The following is a 25,855-nucleotide window of genomic DNA, read 5'->3' as shown; positions in this document are numbered from 1 at the left end:
GTATAATGAATACATGTGTCATATGACATACAAAAATGTATAATAAATACATGTGTCATATGACATACAAAAATGTAAAATAAATACATGTGTCATATGACAAACAAAAATGTTTAATGAATACATGTGTCATATGAAGTAAAAAAAAAAAAAGTATAATGAATACATGTGTCATATGACATACAAAAATGTATAATAAATACATGTGTCATATGAAATAAAAGCCTTTGAAATAAATAAATGCATCAGTATGAAATACAAGTCCCCTAAATAAGTGTAAGTTTGTCTTTGGAAAACTGTCCTGTTTAAAAAATAGAAACATATTAATGTATTGAACTACACTGACTAATGTACACATTTCTGTTTAAGTCTATTTTCAGTTATCTAATATTGACGGAAAAAGCAGCCAATATTATGACTATTATTACATTTAATGATGTATTCTTGGCAAATAATAGACAACTCTTCTTAGTATATAAAATTAATTTACTTTACAATGTAATCTGATTGTTAAGACTTCGTAAATGTGTGTGTGTCAGTAAACGCAACATTCATAGGTGGTTTCACTTCAGAGCTTGAAGATAGGCTCACCTGGGCAGGGCGCAGTGTGGATAACCTACCTGTGACATAAAAATACACCTATTGTGACATGTTGGGCAACGTCACATTTTCCAGCACGTAGGTCATTAATGTCCAGTCCCTGCTGTCTTTTGTCTCGGAGTCAGTAGGTATGTGAAAGGCTGCTGTCACGTGATAACAGGACGGCTGTATGTCACTGCGCTCAGACGAGTCAGAGCGATGGGTGGGTTCCCTACATGGAAACTATGAGTCCCACCCACAACACTTAAGTACAGTCAATACAACGACTTGTCAGAGAAACACGGCGTTCAGGAAGAGACTGCAAACGGACTAAAGTAAGTGCTAAAACCAAACAACTACTCAAACATTGCTAGGCTAGAGTAATGAAAGATATGTTAACGAAACGGTAGAAGTTACTATTGGATAAGTGGCGACTGCTTGTTTTACTCTTAATGTTCTCGACGCTGTCGTTAGCCTGCCAACGTCAAAGCAGATTTCCCAGCGCTTTTAGCAAGGCTATAAAAATACTCGTGTAGCCTGATTTTGCTGCTTGAGTTATGCTCGATTATGTCGGGTTAGCTAGCAGGCTAAGTTCCGGGAGAAAGGCAGAGGTAGTTTGGTTGACCCAGCTGATAAGCCACACTATGTAAAATTAATGGGATTAGGAAGCAGCGCTAATTTCTCTCGTTTCCTAATGGAGACTTGTACAGGCCTGAAGCTGCCGTGTACAGGATTAGCAAGCCTACTGTCCGAAATGAAACTAACGTTACTCCCCGTGTTAATGAAAAGCTAAATATGTGTTTGCTGATGATTTACATAATCTGTTGAGCATATCATGCAGTTTGGCCGCAATTATCATAGTTTTAAAGCGAGGGAGCTGACACACCTAGCGTCCTGAAACAACATGAAGCCAGGACATTGACTTAAAGATTAGCTAATAGCGCCTATACAACGCATTGTGAGGTTGTCATTCCAACCTATTGATAATCAGAAGACGAGATCTTATCTAAGCAAATACGAATGTGCAACGGTGTTAGGTTTCGCAGCTGTGCATTATGGTTTTGTCAAGTCACAGACTTCTCACAGTTTGATGTGTGAAAGCAATTATACGAGATATGTTTCAACCTGAACTGTAAAGCCCCTGAGGTAGACAAACCACATTTGTTCTGACCGTTAGAGAAGTGTTTCACCATGTCTCTTTCTACAGCATCTACTGCGGTACCACAGCAGGAGGAAGTGTATGAGAGGTTAAACTTATTTACTTTAGTCTGACCTGTGACTCGATGATCTTTGCCTACAAAAATGGAGAGTCATGGTTTCACAGCGTAGCTCTCTTTCCTGTGTGCTTATTCAAACACAGCAGCATCTATAAAATGCAAAGCAGAGAAGACCGTTCCATTCATGTCCACTGAGGTCAGTTTTACCATGGAACAAGAGGGCCTGTCGGAAACACAGGCTTTTCATACTGAAGCAAAACCATAATGAAAGTTTCCTCACCACCCCACCACTCGGCTAAGAATGTCTTTGATCCATCTGCCCAGGAATGAAAAGTTTGCCCTTCATTAGATCGCAGTGTGACACTCATTGCTGCATTCAAAAGCAAAGGCTGTAAGCAGATGGTGCATTTAAGGCACTTCATTAAGTCAAGGAACGTGACCTGTGAAGCAGACTAGGATTGTATCCAGTAAAACCAATAACTGTGTAACTATTGTAAGTGAGATTTACATTTTTCAATGCAGGCGTACAGTGTAAATACACCAGTTCTCTCAGTTCAATTCAAATAGGTTAATGTCAGTGAAGAATTTTGCCCGGTGGAAAGGCTGGGTAGGGTAGGGAAAGGTTTACTACTGTTTTCAGCTTCCTTGTTGCTATGTCAATGCATTCAATGGGCCTTAAGGGTGCCATTAAGGGTGCAGAATTCTTTCTTTTCATTGTCTTCACCAGATGTTAATTTTTGAAATGCTATACAAGATGATTCTTAACATTTCAGTCACAGTTCTTGTCTACCAGCATATTGATTAACGGACCTGTTTTATTTTTACAGCCATGAGCTACCCAGGATACCCCCAGCAGGGAGGCGGATACCCTCCACAGCCCGGTGCTTACCCTTCACAACCTGGTGGTTACCCACCTCAGCCTGGTTACCCTCCCCAGGCTGGAGGCTATACGCAGCAGCCAAGCGGCTACCCTCCTCAACCTGGTGGCTATCCTCCACAGGCTGGTGGCTATCCTCCGCAGGCAGGAGGCTATCCACCACAAGCAGGAGGCTATCCACCACAGGCAGGAGGCTATCCACCACAGGCTGGAGGCTACCCACCGGCACCACCAACCGGTAAGCCATCGCACCACACTATTAATGGTACAGTTTTCAATTTGGGAAATGTGCTAATTTGCTCACTTGCCGAAAGATAGATGAGAAGATTGATACTACAATGTCTGTAAGGTGAATATGAAGCCTACCATCAGCAGCCGGTTAGCTTATTTTAACATGAAAACTAAAGGCATGGGGAAACAACTAGCCTGGCTGTCAGAAACTTAGAAAATGTGCCTACCAGCATCACCTGTCCAGCTCCTTAATGAATGCATTGTATCTAGGTCGGTGTATAAATGGCACATTTTGGTTTATCATTGTGCTGAACTCTTTCTTGGACGGATGCAGTGACCTCCTGGAGTCCTATCATCATTAACACACTTCAGGTTTTTTTTTGTTTTTTTCTGTGGATAAACAAATAAGATGTACCATGCCAATCAGTTCACCTTTGAATTGCTGGTAGGCAGATTTTGCTGCCTTTTAGACAGAGCCAGGCAAGCTGTTTCCCTGTTTCCAGCCTTGATGCTAAGCCAAGCTAACAAGCTGTTGGTTTTAGCTGTCATATTTATATTGCAGATGTGAGTTAACTTTTGTTCTGAATTGGTGCTATAAGAATAAAATTGAAAGTGGCAGAAGAAAGTTAGCAAATTCAGAGCAATAATCTGTTGTAGTACCTTAGTTGTTATGGTAGGACATATTACCAAAAATATCTACTTTCTCATCTAGCACAGACAGTGACAAGATCAACACATAAGATGATTCTTATGTGAGTTGAAGTAAAACAGTGTGCCATGGTCAGGGTATTCTGCTGCCTAGTTTAGAAATAGTGAGTCACAAATGTCGTGTTTGTAGGCAACGCGGATCATGAGACTTATAGTTGAGAGTGGAATTTCTTTCCCTCAAAAACAAACAAACCCCTGCTGTTGCTAAGAGATGTAGGTCCCACAGTCCATCTTTCTCATAGTACTCCCTTTCTCTGTCCAGCACTCTTCCACCTTCATGTCAACTAGTTGGAAAGTGAGAAAAAGGAAGAAGGGTCATTCCTGTCTCAGACTAAAATTCTCAATTCTGTCAGATAGCACAGTAAGTCCGCAACATTTCTGATTAGCTTTATCTTTGTTGTCTGCTGCAGGCAGCTGGGGAGGTGGCCCTACTGGTGGATATCCCTCCATTGGTCTTGACAGCATGTCCAACCCTGGATACAATGCTGGCATGGTAAGTTTAGCCTAGAAATATCCCCATTATGTACACCCAGAAAAATCTTAATACAAATATAATGAAACATCATCAGATTAATACGTTGAATATTCCAGTTATAATGAGTTACATAGCCATTCACCGACTGTCTCATCCTGTAACTTTACGGTAAGACTTTTCCAAAGTCCGAATCCTAAAAACCCTCAGCATCGCCATTTGCTTTTTCATCTTCTCCTTCTAGGTCTTTTGCATGAGAAAAATAGTCACATACTTCATTCTTGTGCACGCTTCTTCAATCTGAGGCAGTTTTTCCCCCTCCTTTACTTTCCTGAGTCATTGTGTTGTCTATGTTGTATTCTCATGTGTGTTGTCAGATGTATACATTTCCACCCTCTAATATAGCATGGCCACACTTTATTTGGATAAATATTACGTGTATTGTAACTAGAAAATGTTCAAAACATCTGGGACATGAACTTCAGCTGCTCCTCTGTCGTTATTTCCAGAATTGGGGAAATAACATGGGAAAATGTTTCAGCTTTGATCAATGCCATGAATCAATCAAAAAGGAAAAATGAATTACAATCCAAAAAAGGTGTGACTAGCTATCTTTGCTTTGCATTAATTAATCTACAAAGCATCTGTGCACATACTATGACATGCCAATCTTTTCAAATCACAGGCCTGTCAGATCCCTGCAGGCATGGGGGGGTTTACTCCAAACCCATCCATGTTGGCCCAAGCGCCTGGGGGGTACCCACCTGCCCCTCAGCCTGGCGGGTATGGTGCCCCCTTCGCTAACCAACAGTCATATGGCCTGTACCCACAGCCCCAAGGCCCCGGAATGGGATACCCCGGCCAGCCAATGCCTGGATACCCCCGTGCACCATCACCCAATCCTCAAATGGCTGGTTTTGGATCAGCCCCATCACCCAACGCACCCATGGCTGGTGGTTACGGAGGAGGACCAGCACCCATGCAAGGATACCCACAGGTCCCTTCACCCAATCCGTCCATGCCAGCTTACGGAGGAGGAGGAGCCATGCCAGTAGCTCCAGCAATCAATGTAATATAAAAATGTACTATACCGGAATTATTTTTTGAATGTATTGGTTAAAATGATGAAATACTGTCTTCTTATTATGCCTTTCTTCACATCTGCATGTTGTTGAAATAACACTTACGGTGTTGCTCAAATTGCTGTATTGTATTGTCAGAGAGGATTCAGGGGAACAATCAAGGACTTTCCTGGAGCTGACCCACTCAGAGATGCTGAGGTCCTGAGGAAGGCCATGAAGGGCTTCGGTGAGTGCTATTGACTGAGACCTAAAGCACTGTTCTACTCATTATTTTGTTGTTCTTATTTATTTCTGAGCTGTAATGATTCACTGGAATTTGACCATTTGAGAGTATTCCTTTAATTTTCTTCTGTAGTTTTTGCATATAGAAAGATATTTGTCATTTTTAAGAATACATGGAATGCCTTGGATTGGAAGTAAAGACGTGTTCCTTGAACTGTGATATGTGTCTCATCAAACATTGTGGGCTTGTCTGTGCAGGAACTGATGAGCAAGCCATCATCGACTTACTGGGGAGCCGCTCCAACAGGCAGCGTGTGCCTCTGCTCCGATCCTACAAAACTGCCTATGGGAAGGTAACATGTTCATATCTATTTTTGAGTATATACCTTGATAATGTGATACCTGATTACATTTTCCACCAGGGTATCTACATAAAAGAAAATATTTGCAGAACAAATACTAAATATAGAATCCTATGCGGTTCAGTGTGCATTACCTCGCACTGTCTAATAATGACACGCAGAGAACAGGTGTGAGTTCTGCCAGTAAAAATGGAGAGGGGATTGGGTGTCCTCAGAGCTCATTATAGCTGTGTCGCAGAGCCTCTTGCAGAACGTTTTTCACAGCAGCAGTTGATGATGGTTTTGAGTTATTCCAAGCATGTTTCCATTTTCAGGATCTGGTTAAGGATCTGCATTCAGAACTGTCTGGAGACTTTAGGAAGCTTGTCATGGCAACTTTGAAGACCCCAGCTGAGTTTGATGCCTATGAGCTCAACAATGCCATAAAGGTAAAGACTGATTTATAGTCCTGGTTATTGTGCTTCATATAATGAAAAATGTTCTTTGCTTAAAAAAAAAGTTACGTTATTATAAAGAAATGCATTAGTTCTAGGTCTGAATTAAGGTTCATTAAACACAAACAAACAGGATGGAGAGGATGAAGTTGTCAGGTTGTCTTTGTTCTCCTTCCTGACAGGGTGCCGGAACCGATGAAGCCTGTCTGATAGAGATCCTGTCTTCTCGTTCCAACGCTGAAATCAAGGAGATCAACCGTATTTACAAACAAGGTGAGATGCCTCGGGGTGGCTAATGCACTGCTTTCCCTCTACTGTTCTCTTCTCCTCTATCACACAGCATCAAAAGAGTGTGGAAATGGTTTTATGAAGTAGATAAGCTTAGAGTTTGTGGATTTGGATGTCACCATGATGTTAATTCAGATGGTATGGCTAGTTATCTGACACACATAGAGTTCTTTAATACGAGCGCAAGAAACTAAAACCAAGGTTTCATAACTGCAACTACAGAAAGGCTTTTGATCAACTATTTTTAAAAAATAAAAATAAAGATTTCTTTAGTGTTATTTGCGAATTCTTTTTATGCTTATTGTTTATCAACACTATCCTAATGTCCTTTTACCCAGTAATTGGGGTTACCTACCTACAGCATGTCGGTGCCTTATGATTGAAATGCAGTGGAACAGTCTTTTCTTAAGAACAAAATATTCAGATTAGAAAAAATATTGATTATCAGCCTTCAAAATATCTCTTGTTTGTACCCATGTATTTGTGTGTGGCCTTTTTTTTAGTTTTTTTGTTTATACAATTCATTGTATTCCATTTCAGATTACAAGAAGACACTGGAGAGTGCAATTAGTGGGGATACCTCAGGCCACTTCCGAAGGCTTCTGATCTCCCTCGCCCAGGTACAGATATGATGCACCTTAATTATCTGCATACCTCTCTCGTCTTGGCAACTATTTTCAGATTTGATTTTGAATATGCTTTTCTTTTTTTTTGTAGGGTAATCGTGACGAACGAGAAGCTGTTGACATCTCTCTGGCTAAACAAGATGCCCAGGTACAGTCTGCTTCATTTTCTTTGGTCGTTTTTATGTTGTTAATTACCTGACCTAAAGACGTGTTGATATGTATACATTGCTCCTCTCCATATAGGCCCTGTATGCTGCAGGAGAAAATAAGCTGGGGACAGATGAGTCCAAGTTTAATGCCATTTTGTGTGCCAGGAGCAAACCCCATCTCAGAACAGGTATTCTTTATGTTTACACACATATGATTAACCAATTAGATGTACCAAGTTCTGCTAGCTGTTGTTGTCATACTGAGGGTGTGTGTATGTGTCTGTGTGTGATCGTGTGTGTAGTGTTTCTTGAGTACCAGAAAATGTGTGGCAGAGATATCGAGAAGAGCATCGGCAGGGAGATGTCCGGAGACCTGGAGAGTGGCATGCTGGCAGTGGGTAAGAATATGCAGATGCACATGTTCAGGTCTATTCTTAGAATGGCCACACCCATGTATTGTGTGAGTCAGAGTCTTCTCCACATAATTAGTTTGTTACAAGTGTGGAGGCTTTTTCCGCAGTACATGTTTGACGTAACATTTAACCATCAAACATTTTCCACGGTCATTATATTACATAAAGCATTAAAGCTATTTTAGTACACATAGTGCTGGAGGAAGGAGTGCTGTTTATTACTTAATCTTTGTTTTTTCCTTTATTGCCAACATTTCTCAGAGTTATGGTACAGTAAACTGTTTCTAGATGTTTAATTTGAAAACTTCCATTGATCTGCAATTTCATTCAGATTGCGTTTATTGTGAAGTGGTGTGCACTGCAGTGTTGGATGTTTGCCATCGTTCTGTTTCTTGTCACTCATTTTGACAATGCTTTCTTTCTGTTTTCATTGACATCTTTTTTTTTTTTTTTTTTTTAAAGCTGCATTAGTCAATATTTGGCCACTAGGGGGCAGAAAATGCCAAGAACACAGCTCTGAGTTAATATCAGCTTTTATAAAGTTGTTATGACCGACAAATAAGTTGCCTTGCTTAAAGCAAAACAACCTCCTGCCTCTGGCAATTTGGTGGTTTGCTGTAATGTTGATGAAAATACTAAAACTCAACTAGATGCTTAATGTGCTGGCCTCAAACAGGGTTAAAAGATAGTCATTGTTGTCATTTCAAGTCATGAGTGTATCTGCACTAGCATGGCAGTCCACATTGTAGTTTCATTAAATACATTTAATTAGATATGAATTAATGCAGCTTTAATTTGCTTGTTCCCATCCTGCTATATTCCTTCAGTGTGTGCAAAACTTTTCCGATGGCACATAAATATTATTGTATTGTTGTTTCACTCCCTCTCACCTCGTAGTGATACATATTAGAGTGTGTTCTCTGCAACGTGCTGATTAGTATTTTAGTGCTTTGTTTAACTAAAAAGCAAGAACATAAAATAATAAATTAATGTTTACATTGGGCTGGTGATGTAATGAGTATTTTCTCTGTTTCAGTCAAGTGTATTAAGAACACACCTGCCTACTTCGCTGAGAGACTTTACAAGGCCATGAAGGTGAGAAACCCCGTCTTATTGGATAATCATTTTCTATACATTACTACCTTAAAAAAGTGAAGCATAATATTGAATATTTATGTCAACGTGTGTGTGCATGTGCTCAGGGAGCTGGGACTAAAGACACAACCCTGATCCGGATCATGGTCACCCGTTCTGAGGTAGACATGCTGGATATCCGCCAGGAATATGTCAAAAACTACGGCAAGTCGCTGTACACGCACATCTCTGTAAGTATCCTCATTGTGATATACTATAATCAATACAAATAACCCTACAGCCACATTTTAAGTGAGAAATTCACATGATTTTTTTTTTACTTACAGGGAGACACATCAGGAGACTACAAGAAACTCCTGTTGAAGCTCTGTGGGGGCAGTGACTGAAAAGGAGACAGCGTCCACTATGTGATAGAAATATATTTTCTATAAATATCAGTTTAATGCCAAATATATATGCACTATACACAATCTGCAAACCAGCATGCCATGCCAGTGCTCTAAATGCAATGTTTATATACTTTAAAGAACGTCACTAGCGTTACATATTGTCTTTCTTTTTTAAACTGTATGCTGTATGCACACAAAGTTTTATATTTTTTTCACCTGTGATATCTATGCTGGATAAAACAGTTGAACAGATATGGCCATATGATAGATTTGCAATAGATTACATACACATTTTTAGAGCTTTATATTTTTAAGAAATTTTGTTTCAATTTTGCCAATATGATCAGATATCTTATATCTGACACGTTTATCGGCTAATATCCTAATCTTCAGCAATGCTGAATAAAGTATGACATAGAACACATAGCAGCTAAGTACCAAAGTTGTCTTGATAATGTTTGCAATTTGTATCATCTTTTCTATATGCTGTCCACCCATGACTTCTTTTCCTTCATTTTTGTGCTGTTCATTTTTGACGCATTAATTTGTATATCGCATACCTTTCTTTGTACCATGCAGACTCAAGAATCGCATTTCACAAGTTGTTATTTTGTCTTCATGAGTGTCAGAAAATAAACATTTGGAACCCACACTGGGAGTATGTGACAGGATTCATATGTAAAATAGATCAAAATTAGCACAGTACAAGACACATGTTAACAGGCCTTATTTACATAAAGAGTGCCCTCTAAAATAACAGTAAAAGTTATATCTTATGATATCTCTTTACTTGTTCACAAGCAAATGAATCCCTGTGTGAAATACAGATCAGATAACATCTTACATAACGTCTTCCAAAACTGTCATGACCTTCTCATGACTGCCCTGATGCTGTTAGCACTTGTTAGTGGACTTAGTTTGCCAGTAGAGGGCGGTGTTTTCATTGAACCCTTAACATCAACCTCAACAGTGAATTTCAACGAGCAGACCTACTCACAGCTGTGAAGAATATGAATCATTATATGATGGCATCAGATCCATATCCATGGTCACAATTCAGTTTGAATGTATACTTAAAATAAAAAAGAAATGTCTTCATTCTCTTTCATCATTCTCATCATGAAAGTCTCAAGTCAGTGCAGAAAACCAATAGGTAAATCCGCAGCATTTCACTCAGGCAGCACAGATACATAATTCCTGTTTGCCTGAGGAGAGAAAGGTCAGCGTGCGCGGCTGCACATGGAGCTCTCTATGCCTTATTACATCCTGTTGGTTTCACTTAAAATGCTGTTGAACACACTTGACTGTAGAGACATGGCTCTGCGCTCGACTGGCCACAATAATGTGTGTGAGCTAACTGCACAACAATCAATAACTCTGAAAGGGGTTGGATGGTGGTGGAGGGGGGATCCCGTGGAATTAATGGCATCCATAAAGCTGCCTTGGCCACATTAAACAAGTCTAGTATGTCTGCAGTGCTGTCGGAGAGGGGGACCCTTGGGTAACAGCCATGCTGGAGGAAAAATTTCTGGTCACATCATGTTAAAATTGACCAGAAATGACTGAATACGCTCGAGGGCCTTGGATAGATATTGAGATTACAATAACTTGAATTTGAATGAAGATTAAAATTGCGATTTGATTGGTTCTGAGAAGATAATTTAGACATCCTTACAAGAACTTCATGTGGTAATTTCAAAGCGTTTCGGCCCGCATTGTAGTTTTGATATCATTATGATCAAAAACCTCCCATCTGTTGCAGGCATCCAGCTGAAGGCTGTGTAATTCACCGTTAATTAAAAGTCAGCGATTGCCTCATTTAATGACTATTATAACTCCTAATCATTTGGGAATCCTCTCCCAGTGCCTTGAGGTTCGATGTATTGTGGGGAGATGATAGTTTTACATTAAAAGTGTCAGTGTGATGATGAAGGACACCGGCAATGTATTCTCATCGAACATGCTGTCACTTTCCCCTCCTTGAATTGTTCATTTAATACCTTGGGAACACTATCATTGTCATGCATTCTCTCCGGGATGGAGATTAAAGAGATGCGCCACTGCTGAGAATGAATTATGCACAGATGCGGTAAATAAAACATGTCAAATGTGAGTGGATCATAAAGTTATTGTTTTTCCATCCCTTAGCACAGAGAGTGTTCCATTTACTAGATCTCTATTCAAACTGACAACAAAATAAAAAAATCCATATAATGTTCTGTTTCAGACTATTTGGCCAGGATAAATGATGGATATGCTTGCTGACAGGCTCCTCAATAATAGATGAAGCCATTATCTTCCCTGATCCGGGTTGTCTGATAAACAAATCTGTTTAATACTATTTTAGTAAATAATCAGACAGCTAGAAGCGCCACCCCTGTAGTCTAAATAATACACTCGTTCATACCCCCAAGATAAAAGCAATCAGGCCGTCTTTTCTATTCAAACGTGTGTCCTCAGAAGTAGGGTACAGACAACAGCCGTCCAATCCGTGTCAGCTGTGGGGACTCGCTTCCCTTTGATATGAATGAATTGTAATTAATTTTTCATCTAAAGGGGATAGCACATGGTTGCACAAGCTATGGAGCCAGCATGGCAGGCAAACAGAGAGAGAGGGAGTGAGTTGTAGATGTCACAATGAGATTCAGTGCATGCATGAATAAGGTCACGGTTTGAGAGGTATGCCTGCAGACGCCTGCCCCTGTGCCAACAGTCTTTATTCAGCTGTAGACTGGAAGCGGAGTGCATCCGTCATCATCATATCGTGTTTTCACGAAACCTATCCAAATACACATTTCATTTGTCGCCCTAACATATTGCTTGTGTGTTCACATGTGGCTCACTGCCCTCTTCTATCTTATCTAACACACAGATGCGGTACATACTGAGATTGGTTGCAGTGCATCTTGGAAATAGAAACGTGGAGCATAAGCCTGTGGCTACAACTACAGCATTATGCAACGACCGAATAAAATGGCTGTATTTTTATCACTGCATTACGCATTTTTCCTTAAATAAAATACTTAATTCAGTCAGACAGGATGACTACCAATCAGGTTTCTGCTGATTTCATGTGGTGAGAATCCTTTTTATGACAAACTCATCCTATGTACTGTACAATGACTTGCACCACACTGATGGAAATTACACAAAGATAACAACAGATGGAAGACGTATTCAAAATGAGAAGTAATGATCTTATTACATAAGAATAATAGTGCTCATATTGCATGAAAATGGTTCCTGTGATTTGTAACGACACAGCTCAGAAGATCACAACAACAGGGGAGACCACACCAAGGCAAGGATTGTACCATTGTACCAACTTGTACCATTATGTATTGAAATGGATAATTATTTATGTTAAATTATAACTGTAGTTAGTATTGTGCTGGTTGGTTGTAATTTAGCTACTTAAAAAAAACATTTTATATACTGCTAGGTTAGGGTCTGTCAAATAATTATAATCTGTCATATATTGCATGTAAAATCTTAAATTCATTTATTGGGCCAATGTGTGCGCATAGACAAGGAATTTGTCTCAGGTTCTAAATTGATCCCTGGACACTTTCACACAGTTCACGGGAAAGATAGAAATAGGTATAAAGCTAAAAAACGAGGACTGCAAAAGTGAACAAAGAAAAGTAAAAATGAACATAGTTATTACGTACGTAACAACAGGTGTATATCGTAAATATACATATACAAGTCAAATGTTCCTGTAGATTGTAAAAAAATACAACTAATGCAAAGAAGTAAATGTTAAATGGATATACATGAAGTTGGTGGTTATGTACAGCAAATACAGTAATGCAAAGTATATACAACCTGCAGGATTTCTATTGACAATGATGGATGATATGGACATGCTTTTGGGAAGACATTTCTTATCAGAATAGAAAAATCCCAATTGATTTTCATAACTTAATAGACTGAATAATCAAACACCTCAAAGGACAATGCAATGTCATTCTGCTGTACTCTGCTTATATCTGCAGGACCCTTCTAAGCAGCCACCTTTCTAGCTTCACACACTGTTCTGGGGACCTTATATAGCCCTGAGGACAGCTCGTTTACACACTTATGGAAAGATTTTCGTCAGAAAAAATATTTCAGCGTTGTTATTATTACCTTAATAATATTGCAAATATGACTTATCTGAGTTTGAATATCTTCTCCAAAAAAACAAATAATGCATTTTTAGATGTAAATATATCATTTATATTCTGCAGGAAGCTGACTGTTTTAGTGTTACAGGATCATTGGCTCTGACTGATGAAACTGTTTATTATGGTGATGGCCTGTGAGAATAAACTGGTGCGTCTGGTATTAAGCAAACAAGCGTATGAAGAAAAGCAGTGCAGTGAATAAAATCTAGAATATTTCCCTTTAAACTCTAGTGGAGAATGCTCAAATAGAGTCCAACTATCTTAAAATGTCATGACTAGATTTAATGTGCAGTTAACTGGTAATCCAAACGTGCATTGTGTTGCTCTAGTCTAGATGTTTGCTTTACTCTGAGGATGAGGTCACTGTTTACCCCTCTTTACCACTACGTCCATGTTTTTAAGGACGTCTCCAGATTTTTCATGCGGATTCTCTCCATTCTCATTTTTTCCGCCTGGGATTTTCGACGTACTACGGGCTGATGTGTACGCCCATTGAAGAAACGGGCGTGTTTTCGTCAAACCCCGCCCCGTTTCGCCTTATACGGTCATTGAACGGCTCGTTGATTGACAGCGGGCAGCAGCTGCTGAGTTGCTCAGACATGGCGGAGGATACAGTGTAACTGAGGCTCAGCGGCGGAGTTACGTGAGTTTTCCCAGCAGTCGAGTCGTCAAAGGGCGCATTAAATGATACGGAACGAGAGGACGATGTATTCGGCTCAAGCGTACGCCGAGGGGAAGCCTAAAACGACCTGAACTGCCACACGCGAGTAAGATGGAAAAATGTATCGCTGTTTAGTGCAGTCAACAGCCTTGGGCAACAAATATGGCTTCTTGTGCCTTTTTCAATATGCTATAAAAATTGATCTCGCGTGCAAGCTAATGCCGTGGTGGCTCCGGCTAACTTCTGCAAGCCGCGATAAGTTGAGTTCAGTAGTCGCTCGGTACTTTTGATCGGTGAGGATATTACATCCACTCGGCCGTCTGGGTTAGCTGGTGGAAGCTACGGAACTACGGCGGATAGCAATGGAGCCAAAGCACAAAGAGTTGCTCGACCAGTGCCACCAGAACTTATTGGAGTCCATAACAGATGCGGACCGAGTCATCGAGCTGCTCATAGTCTCCGGCACCCTGAGTCAACTCGATAGGTTCGAGCTGGACCAGAACTGCTCGTCCAGCGCCGAGAAAGTCGACCACCTTTTGAAGATGCTGATGAACAAGGAGAGCGACCATTTCCTCGACCTGTGTGTGGCCCTGGAGAAGGCATACCCTGACCTGTACGCTGCCCTGTTCGGCAACAACGGCGGGGGACCTGTGGACCACTCCACCGGTAAGAGCTGCTCGTAAACAGGCTTTCACTTGGAGGTAGAAATGAGCGGAGCGGGCAGGCAGCCGCTGCATGACCCGTGCTGTTGGTACAATCTGGGTGGTCTGGCGCAAGAGGGACCGTGTGTGGATAGCTACACAGCAGCAAGGCATGGACCTCGATTCATTATTACCCCAGATCTGTGTGAAATGATAGCGAAGGGTTCATGTGAAGGTTGCGAGGGGTTAGGCGACTGGTACTCACAACGTGGTTGCACATTTAATCAGCACTCACTCTTCTGATTGCAGCGCTATGCTTTGTTAACATGTATAATACATAATGCACTGGCCTGTGTCTTTCACATTCACCATGCCCTGCAGATCTCATGCACAGCTTGTGCTTGATTCAGCCAAGGACTATTCTGTCACTCCTCTCTGCCATCCACTGTTGCATGTGTGATGGTTTCTGCTTAAATGCAGTCTGATATTTGTGCAAGAAGGAACACGATCAATTCACTGACATCCAACACCAACTCCAGTTTGTTCTCAGTGGCATGATATGCTTATGGTACATCAGGTAGCCTGATTTGTTTCCATGACAACGGCTGTACTGGTGACATGTTGGTCCATATCGACCTGAACGTGGGTGTGTGCGTGCAGCCTACCCATGCATGCTCGCCGACCTCGAGTGTGATCGGGCCACCTTTCCCCATGTGTGGAGAGCAAACCACACAACGGCAGCGGACTCGACCAGATTTCCCCTCCGGCGGTGCATTAATGCTCCATTTTTAATTACAGGCATTTGATTTGCACTTGTGTCCTCACAGCAACTGCCTCCACTTCAGTGGGTTTTCAGTTTGCTGTTGCTGCTGTGCCGAGACAAAGCGCAACCAAGTGTAAAAGCCTAGTCTAGTTTTGCCTGTTTTGCTTTGTCTGAATGACTGAAGCCGGTGGCTTACTCACAACCAGTGTCATGCCCTCGGGGCCTGAATGCTGGATGAGCCTTGAGATCTAAAAGTGGGGAGGAGAGATGCAGGGCAGTTCTTCTCCTTGACATATCCCGCATGTAAAACAACCTTGCAGACCATTTTGTCACAGCTCAAGCTTTAGTTTAAACCCACGTCTATGTCCATTTTTTAAATACACCGTGTGATCCCTTGTTTTACAGCTGCCAGGTTGTCTCCGTGTACTACTATCAAACAAACCGCGGCAGGTAATGCTGAGCCGGTGTCTTGCTGCTCCGCTGACTGGATCGCTAATACTTCCTTAAGCTTTATTACATCCTTGTGTTGAGTGTTTCTGCTGCAGAATATCACCGATCCCGAGATGGTCTGAAACACAGTTGTTTACCTGTGAGCGGCTGCAAAATTGCTCCTCTGTTAGCCCCTCGACTCTGGCTGGACATGACAATGTGAATTTAGCCTTTTCTACACACACCTCTTTTATTGAGCGTTGCACTGGGGCCGTAGAGTTGACCTGCCCCTGTGCTAGGAGAGAGTGAGTACCAGTTGTGAGTCCGGCCAGTCAGCCTGTGGTTATTCAACAGAGGATTAGGCCCTGCTCTCCTCTCTCTGGCGTAAACTCTCTCTGCGAGACACGCTTTATCGTGCCTCCACAGTCCCCTGCATTAGCCGCCACGCTCTCGGCTCCTTCTGTTTTAACTCGAGTGTCGTTTTTAATGTGCTTCTTATTATCTTTGGTGTAGTGATTCGGGCTGATGCGATTACAGCGTTTTAACCACACTTTGCGACAGACCAAAGACGAGCCACTCACACAGAGTACCTCCAGGCAAAAGAGGCTGGTAGGAACAGCACATAGGGATGAATTCTTGAGAACCCCCATGTGCCTGTGAACGGGGTGTGTGATGAGTCCCGCTGATGGCAGCCGGCACTCAAGTCAACCTCCTCTCATTCCACCTGCCTCGCTCTTGTTCTCAGATGCGCATCGTTTGCCAGCCGAGCCACCGTTACACGCACACTTATGAAATCATCCGAACTCCCAAGTAACATCCGCTCACCACCCCGGAGGAAAAGCTTACAGATGCGCACAGAAATGCTCAAGTTGTTTTAAAGCCTCGCTAAATTATTAGTGTTCTGCTGGCAAACTCCGACACATTTACTGTAGCGAACATGCAAACAAATCATTCATTATTTAGCCTGTTTTGTGCACCAGCATGCTCGGGGACTAGTGGCTCCCTCTTTTTTTTTTTAATAAATTCTCTAACTCTGATTAAACTGCAGAGCGGAGCGCTCACTCAGAATACCGGGGATGAAGTTTTGTTGCCGAGCGAGAGCACATTTCTGTGCTCTCAAACAGAATTGAAATCATTTCATAAATCCAGGCGGCGGCTGCAATCAAGCTGATTACATGCCTGGGGTTGTGTGCTCATCTCCTCCGTGTGCTACATAGACAATATTCTACCTGGAGGAATAGAGTAGAAGAGATGTTCCTGCACACACACACACCCCCACCCTGGGCTCTTTTCAGATTCAAGAGACTGTTACAGTGATTTAAGCTCACTCTGAGAGAAGGCCAACACAATTCTCCCTGACAGGATGCAACGTCCACAATCTTCTTCTTCTGCTGTCTGTTCGACTTCATTTTTCTCATCTTCTTTGTTTCTTCTTTTGCTTTATCGTCTTTTTCTCCGATCCATCATCCATCCCTTTTTTTTTTTTTTTAACTGTTTTGTCATTCTTTCTCTTTTCGCCGACTCATTCTCTTTCTTCCCCCCCTCCACCGAGTGGTTTAGTTTCTCGACACACTTAAATGGAGGGACACGCCAGAGAGACAGAGGAGGGTGATAGAAAGAGGGGAGCAAGAGAGAGGGAGACAACAGGCCTTTTGTTGAGAAGTTGAGCAGGCCCAAAGTGCCCAGTCAGCAGCTTGCTCTGTGTACAGCAGCCTAGGACATAGGCCTGTGTGTGTGTGTGTGTGTGTGTGTGTGTGTGTGTGTTGGAGGGAGGGGGGGGGGGGGTCTCTTTTCTCTGTCAACCAGTTTCTGTCCCACTCCATAAACCACAGTGGACAGACAGAATGAGTTACGACCCTGACGCTCTTGTCACGACCGCTGCTCTTAAATATCTCCCATGGGCTGGACCTGGCCTCACTTTCCTCCTCTCTCTCTCTCTCTCTCTCTCTCTCTCTCTCTGTCGGTGTCTGTCACTCAGTGACGCACACCATCACCTCATCGCCCCATTCTCTCTTTCCCCTCAACACCCTTGGTACCTCATCCTGACTTCATTCTCTTCTCAGTGTGTAGAGGAAGCCATCAATTCATCTGCTGCTAACCGGTGTCTCTCCGCTCAGGTGTGATTGATGACATTTGAGTAGACTGTGTTTTATGAGTTGTTGGTGTGAGTTTTATTACATTGCAGCATCTCCGTACAAGCGGCCATGCCAGCTGCAGTAGGAAGTGGCAGATATAATGATAAAATCACGAACTTGGGCATAATATATCTCCTTAAAACATATTTGGATCCAAGACTTTTGTGTCCTGGCCATACATAATGGGTCATTTGAAGACGATGATACCAAGAAGTTCAATAAAGAATCTAGATGAAGCAATGATTAAATCATCAGTTGTCTTTATTAGCAGTTAATGGCATAGTGGTTCTTGTCAGTAATGCTGCTCAATAAATCCAATCCAGGCCTGAGATGCTGCAGGCAAATGTGAGGTCGACTGCAGTACTTGACCGGGCCATTGTTGGTGTTATTGGTCCAGCTGAACTGTGTTGTATCTTTCTAGTGTAAAAACTGTATATTTTTTCACTTTAGCATTAATGTCTGATGGCAGGTTTACGTGCACTCTGAGTGCGTGTGAACCACTGCCAGGAGGCTGTACTGCGCAACAGGACTTCATTACCATTTTACACATGTTCCTCCACATCCTAATTACCCCACAAGGTAGAGGAAATGCCAGCATCTAAATGTTTAGCAGGGCTATGAAGTCATGGAAATAAACAGCTTCTCTCCTCCTTACCATTACCCCCACTCCTACTTTCTTTTCTTTTTGTGTTTGTGTTATGCTTTGTTCTTGTCTTTTCTGTCTGTACCTCCTCTCCTCCGCTCTCCTCCCATCATGATGTCATAGCGTTCTCTCCCTCCCTCCACTTGCCTCGTCTTACCATCTGTTTGTTTCTCAACTTCTAAATCTGTCCCGCTAACACCTGCAGTCAGTTGTCCTTCAGTCTTTGGCACCAGACCCCAGATCAAATGTGTCCTCCTGTAATCACCAGCAAATGACTGCGATGGTGATGGCCATGATTACTGCGTTTGGTACCTCCTCTTTTATTACTTCCGCCAAGAAGATTTTGTTTTTCGCCCTTGTCAATTTGTTGGTTGGTTTGTCAGCAGGATTACACAAAACCTGGCTGGAGGATGGGTCTTGGCATGGGATAGACCCCATTCACTTTTGTTTTGTATCCGGTAGCGTTTTCTTTATTTGAAATTTCTCAGGGAATAATGCATGGATCTTGATGGAAAAAAATCAGACGTATTTAAGTGGCTGGTATCTATGAGTGATCACTAAAAGGGACTGTTGCGCGCCATTCTAGTTTACAGATTGGCCACGTGACAAGGGAACATGTTGGCTAACTATTTTGGGATTAGATTTAGAGCTGCAACAGTAAGTTAATTAATCGAGCCAGGTACTTTGGTTATTGGTTTAATTGTTTTTGTTTGATAACTGTTAATAAGTTAATAGTAATTTCATTTGCTGCTAAGATTTGTAATCTATGATGGCATTGGTAAATTTAAAGTATTTAGCTTTTTGGACTGCTAGTTGAAAAAAGAAAGCAATTTGAGGATGCCTGGGAAATTGTGATGAGTATTTTTCACATTTCTTTCTTTTTTTTTTCATCAGCAGATAATGAAAATAATTGTTGCAATTGTTGCCCTAGTTTTTATATCAGTGGCACGACTGAGAATCAAATCCCAAATGAGAACTATTTGATGATTGGTTTTTGTCTGCAACAGTACGTAGGTTGTTCTGGAGCATTGGGATGACTCAATTTGTCAGAAATATGATGACAACATAAATGCCAAGAGGGCCTTTCTTATACCTAATTAAAAAGGTACAATTATTTACTTGCATAAAAGAGCTAGAAACGCGCAGATGTGTCACCAAGCTTACATTAATGTGGGATGTCTGGGACTGCAGTGTGGCTTGTAATTACTGTATACAGTAGAAAAGGCTTACCTGTCATATCCGCAGGGTTCGCGGTCTCGCTTACGATTATGTGCACTTTTCTTCTACGCTGGAGTCCTTTTCCCTCGGTGACCTTTAAAAGATATTGTACCGTTTAATCACTGAATTATCTCAACACCCTCTGAAAATGCTTTTCTGGATCAACGCAGTCTCCTCTGTGATTAAACATGAAAGGAATGTCACAAAAAATTGCCCAAATTCCAATAGTGGGTTTACTCCACACAGACAGGCTTTCTTGGCTTTTATTCGTACCAGCTACAGAATGTAGCAGTGGAGCATTTGGAGGACGTGTTGCAGACATCTTTAACCTTTTTGTTTTTGACCCAACCCTTGGCACCGGCAAGCTGTTCAAAAAGAAATGATGTCTCATTTATGCTGAGCTTGCATTCTTTGCAGAGAGAAAGCCCATTATGGCATGCTGATAATCGGCTGGGCTGGATTGCACTCGGGGGCTTTTTTTGGACTTTGGTGCTGCTCAGCAGTTCTGGCAGTATCTTTACGGTCTTCTTCTATGCATCACCTTCATGTCAAAAACGACTAAAAGACTACAACAGCATCGCAGATCTTTTTTCGAGACATGCCACAGGGCCGACTCGGAACCTATGAGTGAACAGGGTGGGTGGGTTTGACAATAGGCCTCGATGAGCATGGAGCTGTGAGTCAGGCGATGTGCGTGCGGTGGAGTAATCAGGCCTCATGGACTCATGTTAGATGTCTTCATGTTTATGCTTAGTGTAGACTCCTTAAATCAGATGATCAATCCCTGAGCCCAGCAGCAAGGCTCTCACTGGCACACTGCCCAGACTTTTGGCCGGTGGTGTCATTGGCTGCACAGAAGTTGGGCCCACAACATGGCTTACTGGAAGTCCCAGAGTGCATGGACAAGGGAATTTATGTTGTGTTTCTTTGCAGATTTGCAGATGAGGTCCCCACAGTTTCTGTTGATCGTTCTCGGTCATGTGCTGAGGTGTTGGAGACGAGACAGGTGTGTGAGAAGGAATGTCAAATCATTCTCTCCGTGTCACTGATCCTAGTTAAGGGTCCCAACTATATGCTGTATCCTAACGTCAGTGATGCCTACCTTATTCAGCCATACAGGAACAATCCTGTTGAAGTACTGTTTCATGGTCACTGTTGCTGTATTTTAACTCTAAAAATCGAATGTATATATGCAATAATTACGTTTTCATAAGCCTTTGTAAGTCTTTACAGTGAGGTGAAGAAGTTATGCTTTTACTCTACTGTGTTTCAGAACTATATATTGAATTGCATTTATTTCACAGACATGATTATTTTTGAATACAAACATGTGATTAGTTCATAAAATATGATGCATTCTTATTGATTAAACTGACAGTTTATAAAGTGGTAAAAAAAACAAGCTCCACCTCGACTCAACAATTCTAGAAATCAAACACAGACATTAGCATGCATGGAAAACACTTGTGATGCTCCTATTGCTATTATGCTATGTTGCCAGAGCTTATGTGTTTTTACTAGAGCCTGACTTATGCTCGATTGTTGCCAGATATTGAAATTGAGATATAATTCACGATTGTTTGGAATGATAATTTTTGCATTGCAATTTTCATTTTCCCTGATATAAAAACCTATTCAAATCATGATGACATGTGATTTGTTGTGGTCTTTACCAAAAAAAATGTGTTTTCTTACCTGGAGAAGAAGATCTGGAGGTTGGGGCATCACCGCGCTCCTACAGTACTTCTATATAATGCTGTTACGTCACACATTCAACCTTTTATAATAAAGTGCAGCCTCTGTGATTTGGACACTGCACCTTTCCAGATTGTGATTTCGTTAATAAATCGTGTAATTTTGCAGCCTTACAGTAAAGTAGGAGAATTCTTCTTCCTTCGATACAGTCGAGGAAGGCGATGCATACCAAAAAATGCTACTTTGATCATAAAGTCCATTTAACTGCCACTTTTCCACCATCACCTCTCCAGTAATGGTGAATGTCCTGAGTTCAAGTATTACAGCCATTATTGAGACAGTAGATGTGCTGTGTACATCACTAACTCAGACTACATCCTTCCAAACAGTGATCAGAACCACCGGCAGGATTACGAGGCCTGGGATGTCAGTCAAAGGGATGCTTTCTGCTCTTTGGCATACTGCTGACACGTCCCTCCGCTTCACTTAAGCACACTGTAAAATGAGTGGGTAGTTTTCAACCGTATTATTAGTGTTGCTATTATTTGCGCTTCTGTAGTTTTAATGGCTGTGAAGCTGAGGACACAAAAGGAGAAAGACCACAAAGACTATTAAGGCTCGCCTCTTGGTGCATGACTCCTTTTTTTTTTTTTTTTTTTTTTTTGCTCACTGACAGTGAGAAGAGCTGACAGCGGCTAATAGAGAATAGCACACAGTATTATTTTTGGAATGCTAATGCTGCTTTTTACCAAGTGGCCCTGAAAAAAATTACGTCTCTTGTGTTCATGGGAACAGAACAGACTGTGTGGAATCCATAGTTTCAAGGCTCGTCAACATTTTCTGATTAAAGGAAAGTTTAAAGCAGCAGCAGAGTCCAATTGCGATCATTATCGTATGTGTTTAATGTTTCGGGAGACGCTCTCATTGTCAGATAAGAGAATTTTTCCGGGTCTGATGAATAATTTAGTCTCACCCGACGGTGGAAGCCAGACTTCGCATCTCTCTTTGATAAGGCCCTCCTCCACCAGCCTCCCAACTCTCAGGATCCTCTTCTTCTTTTTCCACCAGGCTGCAGGATTTACTATTCCTCTCATCCAGCTTCACCATGGCAACGCGTGTCATCTCGCTTTATGTGTTGGAGAACATAATCTGGTTGTCTGAAGCAACTGTTGGTCGCTGAGCACATCGCTTGATTGGGAGGGAAAGCGGAAGGGAGAGTTGGGGGAGGTGGATCCCCTTAGGTAGGGCGAGCACTCCCCTGACCTATTTAGATCACAGCGACGGGCCTTTGTTACGGTCGCCTCGGGTCCTCCGCTGAATATTTCTCACCTTTAGAGTGCATCCCTCAACGGAAGTCTGTAGCAGATGCTTGCTTCATATTATCATATCTAATGGCTCTTGATGAGATCTGCCATCATGTATCCATCTGGTAGAAATATTGTCTGCAACTGACGATTATTTTGTCAATTAGAAATGAGTCATTTTCACAATCAAGTCTATAAAATGTCAAACAGTGACTACTGCCAAAGGGACATATTCAGAGCGCTTCTTTTGAGCTCAAAATAAGTACTCCTAATTAACGATCATTAGTGACAAAAATAAGCATCAAATCCTTACATTTAAGAAGCTAGAACAAGCAACGCTTTGACGTTTTTTGCTTAAATTACTGAAACAAATAATAGATTTTCAAAACAGGATCATCTGTTAGTGGTATAATTGTTGCAGCCCGAGTCAGAATTGAATGTGAATGTTAGATATGATTTGTCAGGTCTGCATTGCTTTTTTTTTTTTTTTTTTGTTGGCCATGAGCGGTGCATTCTCCCGCTGTAGATCAACAGATCCATGCTACCCTAATAGATGCATGCTTTATTGATGCAGTGAACCTGTTTACAAATGATCAGCCTCATTGACTATGGCCGGTGCTAATTGCTATTGACGATTAAAAGCCTGTTGGAAAAGGCCACCGACCAATCGACCGCCAGATATAGCGGCCTTGTTTCTGACAAGCAATCCATGCCGCATTTGTTGCTGCGCTTACAGGGTTAACGAATCAGCCTGTGACACTGATCTAAATATGGGAATTTGTGGTGCACATACTTGTCCTTGCAGCCAAAGCAGATTGCGAGATACCAAGGATTGTCCCAGAACTGCCTCTTTCGTGGGAGTTAGAGCTGTGTTTTTCCTTTTTTTTGATGCGAGTATCCTCAGTGGCAGAGATTACTGTGATTTTAATTTATTTGAGTGTTTCGGTTTCCAAATCAAGGGATGGAATGTTAAAGAGGCTACATGTTCCATCGTTTTCTGGCTTTTACTGACTCTGTGCAGTAGTTTGAAATAGGCTTATTAATCCTGCGGCTGAGATGGCATTCTACCTTTCAGTGTCTTTTACTAAGACACTCGTCAGTCACGCTGGGTTCAAGAAGTCATTCGTTGCTTTTCAGTGCAGCCATGGAAATGAGCAGGAGACTTTTGTAAAGCGGTGAGTTGATTGTAGAGGACTAATGCTGTGCAGCCCCTGAGTGGTTCTCATCATGTCTGATGGAACAATATGAAATCAAAGCTGCGTGCTCCGAGCACTTCGCAGGGTAAAAGTGTTAAGCATCAGGGAATGTCGGAACAGATTAAAAGCCTTTCCGCCCCGCTCCTCATTCTCACTGTCTCTCCTCTTACTTTTCTCCCTCTTTGTTTCTCAAACACACTCCCTCCTTATCTCTTTTGCGACTTAGTTGGGCTATCTCCTTTCATCTGTCCTCCTCTGCTCCATGCCTTCGCCTTTTTCCCCCCCCTGCCCCCCTCTCCTCTCCTCTGTCTGCGGGGCCTAAGATGGAGTGGCTCAGTCGCACAGAGCTCATAGTTAATTAGGCTTGGCCTTGTCACACATTGAGGGCTGGAGCTAAACCCAGTGGGGAGGCAAGGACAGAGATGGAGATCTAGAACAGTTGGTGTCAATCTATTGCCTGCTGCTTACAAAGTCAGCTGTCATTCCTCTACTCTTAAACTGTGTATACAGGAAGGACTTTGTCTGTGTTTAGTGTGCATTTATCGCATTACATTAGTATTATCTGTGCCTCACAGGGCTGTTTTCATGCAGGTTCAAACTGGTCTGTTCATCAGTGTGTACATCATTTATTGACTTCCCGTAATTTATTTGGAGCTAGAATAATTGGTTGATTAATCAGCCACCAACAGGAAGACATTTATTCTGCACACATTCTGTTATTGATTTTTTTTTTTTTGCTGTTTCTATATTTCAAGTAAAAAAGTAAGGCATGCTGTGTTCACAGCTTCTCCAATGTGAGGATTTCCCAGTCTCTCTTTCTTTAAATACTTTATTTTCATTGATTCTCCATCACAGATGATCACACAATACAGACAAGAAAAGCAAAACATAGATGTAAAGACCTGGATTGCCTCATCTCCACAAACCAGTTTTTCCCCATCTATTCCATATTCAGTGGCTCATTCTCTTTTATTGTTTTTGACATGTAAACATTGTCAGTTTCTCCCATTTCTGTCGACACTGTTCCTCTTGAGTTCTCTTTCCTATAAGTTAACTGTCCATTATCATAGATTTCATCCATAGGGGTTCATCCATTCATTTTACATTGGTGGTTCAGCCTTGTAGCATCTCTTCATAAAGGCCTTTTTAGCAAGTTGACCTTAGCAAATATCTGTCTTTTTTTAAGTTGAAGACAGAATTTACTAAAAATATCACTCAACTCTCGTGATATGCTGCGCCCTCTTTGTTTTGAGTCTGAATTTGACAGGTGGCCAATTCTGACATATTTTACCTCCTTGACATAACATCTCCTGTAATATTACCAAAGTACAGTACTACACATGACCTTGTGTTATGTGTATCATAACCCATCATTTTGACTGTAGTCTGTGGAATATTTCTCAAACTGTACAATTTCAAGGTAAAGCCTTAATGCATTGGAATGGTCCAAACGATTTTCCCCACGTTGCCTGCAGCATGGTTGTGCTATGACATAAAATAAGACTTAATTTGGGGTGTGATAAAGAGGTCAGTGACTTTCTTCCAACAGTGTTCTCTCAAAACAAGTTAGGACGTCGTAGACTGTAGACTATTAATCTTCTGAAATGTTCACACCTTGTTCTTTTTCCCATTTCCTTGATATTTTGTAAATATTAGTCTGTATTTCTTTAAATTTGAATCTCAGATTGTTGTTCCAAATGAAAGTGTGTGTTTAGAATATAGCATCCTCTAGCGCTGTGTTTCCACTCACATGGAAAGACTCAGCTTGTTGTCTTTTACTCCTTCCTCTTTGCAGCTCTCATTTCTGGAAGCATTTTCTAAATGTGCTGATTTTAAAGGGGACCTTTATTCACTATT

At 41.6% G+C, this 25,855-nt stretch overlaps 2 protein-coding genes across 7 annotated transcripts in view; both read left to right on the top strand.

Annotated features, from left to right (window-relative positions):
* Positions 1 to 756: 756 nt before the first annotated feature.
* Positions 757 to 9,920, top strand: anxa11a (annexin A11a). 3 transcript variants are annotated; one of them, XR_003986982.1, is made up of 16 exons: positions 757 to 914; positions 2,624 to 2,911; positions 4,023 to 4,105; positions 4,770 to 5,153; positions 5,305 to 5,392; positions 5,647 to 5,741; positions 6,065 to 6,178; positions 6,367 to 6,457; positions 7,013 to 7,092; positions 7,190 to 7,246; positions 7,342 to 7,435; positions 7,550 to 7,645; positions 7,922 to 7,928; positions 8,697 to 8,755; positions 8,863 to 8,985; positions 9,082 to 9,920. XR_003986982.1 is itself a non-coding variant. In XM_030442475.1 (15 exons), the coding sequence occupies exons 2-15, from the start codon at positions 2,626 to 2,628 to the stop codon at positions 9,139 to 9,141; spliced, it is 1,563 nt and encodes a 520-aa protein (XP_030298335.1). In that variant the 5' UTR covers positions 757 to 914; positions 2,624 to 2,625; the 3' UTR covers positions 9,142 to 9,920. The 3 variants fall into 3 exon arrangements, 2 of the variants coding, with proteins under 2 accessions (XP_030298335.1, XP_030298334.1); XM_030442475.1 differs by lacking the exon at positions 7,922 to 7,928 and having other exon boundaries at positions 4,917 to 5,153; XM_030442474.1 differs by lacking the exon at positions 7,922 to 7,928.
* Positions 9,921 to 13,871: 3,951 nt separating this feature from the next.
* The window catches only part of dlg5a (discs, large homolog 5a (Drosophila)), a 40,535-nt gene continuing 28,551 nt past the window's right edge, over positions 13,872 to 25,855 (top strand). For 2 of the 4 annotated variants that reach the window (XM_030441780.1, XM_030441779.1), the window contains exon 1: positions 13,872 to 14,640. In XM_030441780.1, coding sequence (XP_030297640.1) covers positions 14,337 to 14,640 — 304 coding nt within the window. In that variant the 5' untranslated portion in view covers positions 13,872 to 14,336. The remainder of the gene's footprint in view (positions 14,641 to 25,855) is intronic. The other 2 variants (XM_030441781.1, XM_030441782.1) reach the window with 1 other exon arrangement.

This window comes from Sparus aurata, chromosome 15 (assembly GCF_900880675.1).
Source record: "Sparus aurata chromosome 15, fSpaAur1.1, whole genome shotgun sequence".
Classification (NCBI taxonomy): Eukaryota; Metazoa; Chordata; class Actinopteri; order Spariformes; family Sparidae; genus Sparus; species Sparus aurata.
Note: the sequence above shows the minus strand (reverse complement) of the source record. Positions and strands in the feature narration are given on the sequence as shown.